This window comes from Suncus etruscus, chromosome 11, assembly GCF_024139225.1.
Source record: "Suncus etruscus isolate mSunEtr1 chromosome 11, mSunEtr1.pri.cur, whole genome shotgun sequence".
NCBI classification, from domain to species: domain Eukaryota; kingdom Metazoa; phylum Chordata; class Mammalia; order Eulipotyphla; family Soricidae; genus Suncus; species Suncus etruscus.
In genome coordinates this window covers 45,516,877-45,527,400 of record NC_064858.1, presented here as the reverse complement: position 1 = coordinate 45,527,400, position 10,524 = coordinate 45,516,877, and the positions used below count along the sequence as shown (strand labels likewise).

At 34.9% G+C, this 10,524-nt stretch overlaps 1 protein-coding gene across 2 annotated transcripts in view; it reads left to right on the top strand.

Annotated features, from left to right (window-relative positions):
* Positions 1–6,146: 6,146 nt before the first annotated feature.
* DCN (decorin) overlaps positions 6,147–10,524 on the top strand; it is a 42,428-nt gene continuing 38,050 nt past the window's right edge. Inside the window, exons 1-2 of one of the 2 annotated variants that reach the window (XM_049783729.1) lie at positions 6,147–6,308; positions 10,089–10,341. In XM_049783729.1, the coding sequence (XP_049639686.1) occupies positions 10,122–10,341 (220 nt within the window). In that variant the 5' untranslated portion in view covers positions 6,147–6,308; positions 10,089–10,121. Of the gene's footprint in view, positions 6,309–9,229; positions 9,318–10,088; positions 10,342–10,524 lie in introns of those variants that run through there. The other variant, XM_049783730.1, reaches the window with a different exon arrangement.

Below are 10,524 nucleotides of genomic sequence, written 5' to 3'. Positions count from 1 at the left end.
CCATGCATATGGTAATATCCCCACTTTGACATGCTTAATTGTTATTTGGATCAGTTTCATAATCATAGGCAAAATTATTAGACTTCCTGGTATGATTTCTATGAACTTACATTTGAATTTTCACAATAACTTCTGTATTATCTTCTTTATTGTAGCATTAATCTTCTGAAGAGATGGCTTTCACTTTAAACATTTTTTTTTCATGCTATCTTATCTAGGACTGCTACTGTTTTATATAGTTATCCATCACTTAATGTTTGCCATTTGGTTGACTAAATGACTGAAAACATTCTTTTTCTTTTGGGGGGGCACACCCGTTTTACGCTCAGGGCTTACTCCGGGCTATGTGCTCAGAAATCGCTCCTGGTTTGGGGGAACTGTATGGGATACCAGGGGGTCGAACCTCTGTCTGTCATAGACTAGCACTTGCAAGGCAGATGCCTTACAGAAAATTGTTCAATAACTTAACAAATCAAGTTTTTACTAAACACCTGTCCTTCTTTTGAACACAATTGTTGTAGTTAAGTCGAGGATAATTACCACTTAATTTACATTCATAAACAAACCAGAGCCTATATATTTAACCCTCTAACGAGGACCCAAGAAGATGAGCACTTTTTCTGGGGGAGGGGGCACACCCTTTTGACGCTCAGGGGTTACTCCTGGCTATGCATTCAGAAATTGCTCCTGATTTGAGGGGGCCATATGGGACACCAGGGAATTGAACCGCAGTCCGGTCTGCCCTAGGCTAGCGCTTGCAGACAGATGCCTTACCTCTAGCGCCAAATCTCTGGCCCCAACAGTCTTACACTTAATATAGAAGCATGTATGTTGCAAATACTTCTAGTTCTTTGATAAATGATGACTTGCTGTTCTAATACAAACTGCTTGATACTATGAACAAATTATAAATTTCTTGACTGTCACTGACGAAAGAGTTTCACCTAAGCATTTAGTAAGACTCTATTATTTCATTGTAATGTGTTTGTTTTACTTTGCTATAATTTAAGTAGTTTTTTTTTTTATTTGCTAAGCAGTAAAATTTTTGAATTACAAGAACATTCATTCTAACCACTGGAATGGTCTAAAGACACTAACAAAACCAAATGGCAATAGCAGAAACAAAGACATATCTTATTTAAAATGTAAAAAAATTATTTGTATGTTTACTTTTTTTTTTTTTTTTTTTTGGTTTTTGGGCCACACCCGGTGGTGCTCAGGGGTTATTCCTGGCTCTGCTCAGAAATAGCTCCTGGCAGGCACGGGGGACCATATGGGACACAGGGATTCAAACCACCCACCTTTGGTCCTGGATTGGCTGCTTGCAAGGCAAACGCCACTGTGCTATCTCTCTGGGCTCGTATGTTTACTTTTTTAAGTCGTGCCATAACCTAATACATACTCAATTCTCTGTTCATCAGCACTGGATAGTTAAGAACATGAGGGACAGAAAGCTTAAATTACTTGGGCAAAGTACAAGATCAGGAAGAACAATAAATGAAGTGATCTATTATAGAAGGAAGATGAACAAGGTAATGTTGTCTACTAACAAATTTTATAACTAACTTAAAAAATATGTCCTCCCCATAAAAGATATATGAGGGTGGAGAGATACAGTAGATACAGTGGATAAAGTCTTACAAATGGCACCAGATATGGTCAATGCAGCACCATCAAGGTGTGATCATGAGTGTAGGGCCAGAGTAAACTAAGCAAAGCTAATGGTGGCTTAAAACCATGTTGAAGGATTCCCAAAATTCTACCCCAATCTTCTTCCTGAATGTCTCAAATAGCAAATCTTTCTGGGGTGCAAAATGAAGAGAAACATAATATGCCCCTGAGCTTGACCTAATTTTGAAAAGTCAATCTAAGAATAAATCAGTTGCCTCAATTACTTGGAAGATAACTAATTATTTTCAGACCTCTTAGAATATAAGAGGATATCAGAAGTAGATTTTTCTAACCTCTGGACTTCTCTTTCTTAATATGAGGGTACAATTTAAATTACTTAAACCTGATGTCTGAGAATGAGTGACTAATCATGAAATCAACTTTGATAATATGTATAATATAGATTCCCTATTAACTAATATGTAGTCAGTAGGTAGAAATCATGGGATCTTTGGTTCCAACAGAAGGTGTAGTGGGTGCTCTGAAAGATAATATATTAAATATCTATAAAGCAGTCATGGTTTTAGTGAAACTATCTTCAAACATTCCAACTAGAATAAGTTGAAACAATGCTTTTACCCTCAAAATTGTTCCATTTCCCAGGGCTAGAGCAATAGCACAATTGAGGCCAGCATTTGCTTTACACATAGCTGACCTGTATAATTCTTCCCCCAACTTCCTTTATCCCTAACCTCTTCTTTTGGTATGTAAAAGCCCACCTGGATTACAGGACCTCCTCCCACCCTGCCCTGGTGGGTGGGGTTCTGAATAATAAAGAGAAGAGTGTGGCTTTGGGAGAGAGAGAAAGCACATGGCACAGGCAGTACAGAGCTGAGAGAGCTGACTCCAATGAATTTCTTTTCTGACTAGTGTATTATGTTTGCCACTACCCTGCGTCATCAGACCCATTGGCCTAATGGGTTAGAAATATGGTGCCTGAGGCAGTCTCACCCAACTTATAGATTATTTTTATATTTTTATTTTACAGACCTGGTTTTATATCCAACATCCCATATGGTCCCCCTGAGACTGCCAATAGTAAATCTTAAATCAAGAATAACAACTGAGTACCTCTGGATGCCCCAAAACAAAAACAAAAAAATTGTTTTATTTCTATACTGATTGCAAACCATTGGTTCTATAATAGTCCTATGACTTCTTTGCCATTTAACTATATAGGGCTGTGCTCTGACTTAATTTCTTCTTTATACCAGTGGGTAAGAAAATACATGCAATTTAAAATTAATGACAACACATATAATAAATAAGAAGTTATTTGTAAAAATTCTTGAGAATTTGTAATCAAAGACACTTTGTCCAAGATTGGTAGATTTGGGAGTTTTTATTTTAGGGCCACACCCAGTGATGGTCAGGGGCTTCTTTTAACTCAGGAATTATCTCTGGTGGGTGTGGGAAAGGGCGGGAATAATGGAGTGCCGAGATTGAATCCAGATCAACTGATGTACAACGTACTGTTCTATTGTTCTGGTACTCAAGATTGAAGATTTGTTCCTAAACAAATAAAGATTAAAAATAATTCATAGTTTTTCAAATAGCTTACAAAGTTAATTTTATGATTTATTTTCTATTGGATTAAATATTGGCTATTTATTAAAGTATAGTATAGTAGTTAAAATCTAGATTAGGTGTTATAACAAAAGTTTAGTTCCTGCTGCACTTCTTATCAGTTTTATAACCTTAAGTACAAATGAACAAAGTGTTTTTATCATATTTAAGTGGTAGTAGAAAATATTATTTCCTTACTCAGCTAAAAAACAAATGTGATATAGAGTTCTACACACACACTATCGCCATATAGAACTTAAGGGGTTAGTTTTTATATATGCATACATCTCTTAGATGACACATCTCTTCATTCCACCATTATGACATATCATTTTGCTCCACTCGGAATTTTTTTGGGGACAAACTGAGCTGTACTAAGGCTTTACTCCTGGCTCTGTGCATAGTTGTCACTCTAGAGGCTCTTGAGGGGACCATATGTGATGCCAGGAACCAAGCCCAGGTCAGCCATATGCAAAGTATGTGCCTTACCCACCATATTATCTCTCCTGCCCTAAATAGATCATTTTAATAAATTTTATAACCCTGAAAAATGGCATTGAGAAAGTTTAAGTAATACTTTGTTTTGATTTGGTATTTGGTACTCAGTACTTTGTTCTGGTCCTGCAATTAGATATCACTCCTGGTGGGAAATTAGGGGTCAATAATGGTGAAAGGATGGAACCTAGGTTTCCACTTGGAAGTAAGTGCTCTGCTGCTTGTACTAGCTTCCTGAACCAAGTTACATAAGTTTTCTACATCCACACAACTTATCCTCCAAGGAAAGATATAGAAAATAAACCAAAATGCAAATGCTTCTATTTAATTAAAGATGATTCTCACTTCAGTATAATGTTGTGTGCACTACCTTTTCTTGCCTTGTTTCTACTTTGCAAAAAAAGATATTACTTTTAAGCTCCTTTCTCTGTTTCTGTTTTTCTTTTCATAATCATTACTTTTATTGAAGCAAAATGGTTTTATTGAAAGAAATGAAGACAGATGTTCTGTGAGAGAGGGTAGAGAGATAGAGAGGGGGGGTTCAAGAAGAGAATATGAGCCTATTCAGAGGAAGAAAATAGGTTTACTATTGTCATTATTTTTTCTATATACTTCATTGAGTTTGGGTCTTTATAAGAAGAAAACCAGGACTGAGGATAATTTTTATCATGTTGCAACTAGCTTATAATCATGAACTAAGTTTATTTAAATGTTAACCAAATACTTCTTTCTTTCTTTCTTTCTTTCTTTCTTTCTTTCTTTCTTTCTTTCTTTCTTTCTTTCTTTCTTTCTTTCTTTCTTTCTTTCTTTCTTTTCTTTCTTTCTTTCTTTCTTTCTTTCTTTCTTTCTTTCCTTTCTTTCTTTCTTTCTTTCTTTCTTTCTTTCTTTCTTTCTTTCTTTCTTTCTTTCTTTCTTTCTTTCTTTCTTTCTTTCTTTCTTTCTTTCTTTCTTTCTTTCTTTCTTTCTTTCTTTCTTTCTTTCTTTCTTTCTTTCTTTCTTTCTTTCTTTCTTTCTTTCTTTCTTTCTTTCTTTCTTTCTTTCTTTTCTTTCTTTCTTTCTTTCTTTCTTCCACACCAGGTGATGCTCAGGGGTTACTCCTGGCTATGTGCTCAGAAATCGTTTTTGGCTTAGGGGACCATATGGGATAATGGGATTCGAACCACTGTCTGTCTTGGATCTGCTGTGTGTAAGGCAAACGCCCTACAACTGTGATATTGCTTGAGCCCCCTGAATATTTCCTAATAATTTATAAATAACTAAACTAGACTTGATCTAGGCATATTAGTGGAGGGTAGTTAGCACATTGGTGGTAATAGGTTTAAGCACCTTTGTATCTCAATACCATAAACATTAACACAGTCTAACCACTTAATTGTAAAATTTAATTAATTAAAAATATTAATTGGATGGTCTGCTTGAAGAAAGAAGGTAAACTCTCCATGTAATAGCACTCTTCCCTCATTTAGATACTCACTTAAGAATTTTAATTCCTTCAAGTTTCATCTGGGCAAGAAGATCATCCTTATAAAATTCTATATTTTGATGACTAGAGGAGGGAAAGAGAAAGGTAGACAGAGGGGTGTCTTCTTAAGTTTCACAGATGTGAACTTCAAATTTCTACCTGGAAACAAGTATACAAGTCAGAAAAGAGAGACACACATAGTGGATGAAATAAGGGGGGGATTGTCTATTATATAGAAAATATTATATAAAATTAAGTTTTTAATTTCTATTATAAAAATCTTGTTACTATTATATGAAATTTAGAATAAACTGACAAACTCTAGAGTCTGAGTACATAAAAATACACAATACAAAGTCAACTCATGTATTTTTAAACTGAATAATAAAAGTAATAAATGACATGCTTTTCATGCAAAACTATGGCTTTCTTCCAAAACAATTTAGAAGTGCACTCAAAATACTACATTAACAAATTAAAAGCCTTCCATCATGGTACTTGAATTAGCACAAACAGCCCAATCAAATAAGAATCCAAATAAATGTTTTCACATAAAATTACTCATTTGTTTTCATAGATCACATTTAAAAAGACTACAAGATGAACTTCACTCCATTTGTGGACATATGCCTCCTACAAGGAAAAGTGCTATTTGCAGAAATATAATATATATTCCTTATAAGCAAAACTATAAGGGGGAGATAGTGCAGTATAATTGGGGGAGGGGGAAGAAAGTCTTGAGCTCCAATATTTAAGGGGAAATGAAGCAACAAAATAAGACAAAATTTGAGTCAGGTTGTTCCATGCTACTAATTTAAACAGATGCAAAAGGAGTAAAGCAAGTGAGGGGGCTGGAAGAGACCGATAAAGTTTCTGGCTAGAGTACAAGAGACATATCATTACCATATGATCTAATGTGGGTGTCAGCCGGATTGTGTTCATTGAGGGAAACCTTACTTTTTTGACTGTGCTATGGAGTAGAAGCAGAAGCTTTAGTGACAGTCAGTGCTGCACCTACCCCTCCTTCTCCCCACACCTGCAAGCTTTTGCTTGGGCTGAATTTAGTGTAATTACATCTCAGCTTTGCTCCTGAGGCAAATCCCCGGATTGAAAGGTATGCTTTTCAATAAATCGTCCTGAACTCAGCTGCAGAGCAATAATACTTCAATCAAGTGGAAAGCAAAAAGGAACGATTTGTTGAGAAAAGGCAAAAAAAGGAGAGAAAAGTTGAGCTAAACTTGGAATCATCTTTATGCAGCATTTGAAACAAGTATTGCTTGAAAACAGAAGCTAAATATTTGGGCAAGTGGTTGAATATATTTTAGTTCTTTCTGTTCTTGCAAAGATGTTTATTTTTTAAAACTTGTAATCTAACTTTAGGACTTGATGTGTATATTTTATGTTTGTATTCGTAAAATATGTTTTTAACTCTTTAGGAAGTCTTCTCAACTGTTATAAGTGTTCTCAACTGTTAAATTACTTGTAATTAGAAGATAGATTTAAGGCTGTAGTCCACTTCAGAATTCCTGTCTATTTTGAGAAATTTTAGCCTCAGAACACTAATGTGATTTACTTGTCCTAAATATAGTTCTAAATTCAATAACAGGATAGAAATTATAATCAGAAAATTATAGACATTAAAAGAATTATGATTATTATCTAAGATCTAACTAAAATAATATCAGTGATGATTTCTTAAAGAAATAAATAAAGAACAGGCTGTCAAAGTTTTAATCAAATGAACTTTTAATATAAATTACATTCAGTACATAGTCGGCTATTGGTATTTTTCTTTCTAATTTCAAAACAGGGAAACATGATGACTTCTGGTGAATAGAGGTCCAGGGACATAAATACCTGTGGCTTTTTCTTGCAGTTTGACCAGAAAAGAACCAATTATTTCCTATAGTAGCACCTATTTATGGACATGTAATATTATTACTGTTAATTCTTAAATCCTTCCTCTCTTATTAGCTCTTTGTATTTTTTTAAGATATGGAAGATTTTAGTTTTGCTTTGCAATTAGCTTTATTTGGTTTGCAATAATTTCAACTGTCTCCTAAGGATTAAAATTTGACTTTGACAATCTCCAAGGCATTAATTAATAACGACACAGTGATGTTGATTGGAATGCTAAAATTTCATGGGTTGAGGTGAGTTAAGGGAAGAGAGAATTTTTAGCAAAACTTGTGTAAACTTTGTATGAATTAGAACTGTTATTCTTAGCAATTAGCATTTAGAAAGGAGTTCTATGTTTTGGGATCAAGCAGTTTCATGAATATTTTAAGATGTGTCACTTGAATCATATTTCTGTACCATAGTTTCTTTGTGAGCAATATTTTGGTTCATCTGATTTATTAAGATAGGACAGAAATAATTAAGGAAATAATTAGGATCAATTGTTCACATTATGTTCGAACATGCTCTTTTCTAGTATCATGAAATTTATTTAAAAGCAGAGATTTTATGGAGGAATTCGTATAAAGGTCCCTGCCATATTCCTCCCTAAAATGTTATGGATTAAAATGCTCATGTGCAAGGAAAAGTGCATACAAACAATTGAGATCTAGATTAAATAAAATATGGGCACTTCTTGTTCATGGTCAACTTTAGCCACACACACAAAAAAAGAATATTTGACAAAAATACACAAATGTCAATGATATATTCCTCTGGATGTTACAATTTCCTTTTTTGAAATAGACAAAGAGCCAGACATTTTCTGCTCTGGAGAAAAGATTTAATTTTTTTTCAATTAAAAAAAAAAGCAACCAACATCTGCATTAATTCTTGTTGCTATTTATTAAATCTGCAATTACTTTGCTCATTTTTCTGCTAAAATTGTAAGACATTAAATATGCAAGGCTTGCAAACTTGTGGTAAACCATAAACGTGGCATTTTAATGTGAAACAGACAGAAAACCCACTCAGCTCGCAAAGATCCAATCCAGAAAAAACATTGTCAAAACAATAGGGTCTGCTTTAGAGAGCTACTTTGTAAGAGGGATAAGGGGTTCTTAAAGGAAATTTGATAATCAACTTAAAGGGACAGGGCACATAATAATCTACATAGTATTTAAAAACCGAAAACCAGAAACCCATGGATGTTCCACATCTGATATTTTTTAGTAACATAATGTTTTATTTTTTTTTATCAGTAACTAATAACCAAAGTGCAAGACACTGATAAATGTTTTCTCTTCAGAGGACCTTGGCGAATATTTTCCCAGATTTAATGAGGTTAAGGCATAAACATTTTTTTGCATATGCTACATTTGGATAAGGAATCCAAATAATTGTCTAATAATTATGGTTATGATATACAGCTTTAATTTTGTTATAAGCATAAAATTTGAAGAGTTGATATTAGACATATCTACACTCTATTCTGGAACTACTTGAGAGTTTCAGTGGGGTTTCTTACTATCAACTTAAAAATTGTCTTTTCTCTCTACATGATCAACTAACTTTCTTAATCATATTTATTGCATTTGTAGCAGTCAAAAAAGCAATGAAATCAACATAACTGTATAATGAATGAAAGACAAAGCTGTAGGATGCTGTACTTCTTGCTAGTATTTTGACAAGATAACCTTAACAAGTCAGCCAATAATAATAATAATACATAAATATGTTATTTTTCCTCTCCATATTTAATTAATGTATTTGAAATGATCAGTTTGAGAAACCAGACAAAATATATTCTGTCAAGGTGGATCTTACCTAACCAAGTTGAGGATTTTTAATATTTGTTATTGAAACAAAGATTATTTTGTGGTCTCAAAAAAGCAGGGCTGCTTCCTGGAACAAAATTGAGCAACTTGTATTGCTAATAAATTGATGGCCATTTGAGTCATTTCTGTGCATAATATTGTGCAAGCTGGAGAACAGAACAAAGACTAAAAAGGCACGCCCTGGAGGAGTACATCTTCTAGTTGGGAGAAAGGGGCAGACCAAGTATGCAAAACAAAGCACAGTATTATTTGATAAGTTCTTTAAAAGAGGTCTGAGCAATTGTGCTTTGGAGAAAGGAGAGGGAGAAAGCAACATCTTGCTTGGATGAGCCAGGAAACACAGCAGGGAGGCTCATTCCCATCTTTAAACTTTGCCACAGTCTTACAAGGTAGGTGTTTTAAGTAGCATTTATTGTGAGTAGGGTGTGGGGGAGTATATGTGTGCTTGGATATTGAAATGGAAATCTCTCCAAGAATATTGTGGCTAGAATATCAGTTGGTATCAAATTATGAATGGTTTGAAATGTAGGACAGAGGAGGGAAGCTGTCAGACCTCACTGTCAAGCGATGGAAAAGTTGGCAGTGTTTGCAGTAGATTAATCCAGTTGCATTTAGCTGTAAGCAGATATTAGGTAATAGAATAGACCATGGCCTGGAAAAGAGATCTTCGGCACAAATCCCTTGGAAGCTCTTGACAGTGTTTAGTGAGTGATGGGGATGGCTTCAACCAGGATAAATACACAGAGATGGAGTGATAGGATTGAATTCCAGAGACATTTCTGAACTAGGAATGAGAGATCTCTTTTGTGATTGAATATGGCATGGCCTGTGCTGAGAGGGCCTTGAACAGTCCATTATCAGCATCATCATCAACCTTTCACAAGAAGTCTAAGTAAATAACAAATCATCAATTCATTCCCGCAATCCAATGAAGCAGAATTAAATAGTCTGCAGTTTCCTTTAGAGTAGAGAGTCAAATTAGCCTTTTATGGGTGCTTTAAGCACCTTTTCTTTCAAATGTATTTCTAAAGTGCTGATTCCTAAGAACTGCCAGTCAATGAAAAGCCATTATTTTCTTTTTTCTCTGTGCTGTCTCCACTGTGGGATACCAGTTATACAAAATCAAGCAATGCTGTTCTAAACATTGGTTTGTTTCCTAGGTTCCTTGGTTTCGAAAACATATGAGATAGAAGATGAAGGCCGCCATCATTTTTCTTCTGCTTGTCCAAGTTTCCTGGGCTGGCCCTTTTCAACAGAAAGGCTTATTTGACTTTATGCTTGAAGATGAGGCTTCTGGGGAAGGTTCAGAAGAGGTCCCCAAGAAGCCTGACTTTCCTGGTCTAGATCCCTTAGGACCAATGTGTCCCTTCCGATGTCAGTGCCATCTCCGAGTTGTCCAGTGTTCTGATTTGGGTGAGTGGTTTGTAGATTCTCTTGACTGAAAATACATGTCCTGCTAATTGAATGCTTTTGCTCAGAGTATGACATTTTCAGTTGAACCTTTGCAGACTCAACTATGAGAGACAGTGCCACCTAATGAAAAATAAAGGAATCAGAGTAGGATAGAAAGAGTAGTTTGACATTTGGAGGACCTTT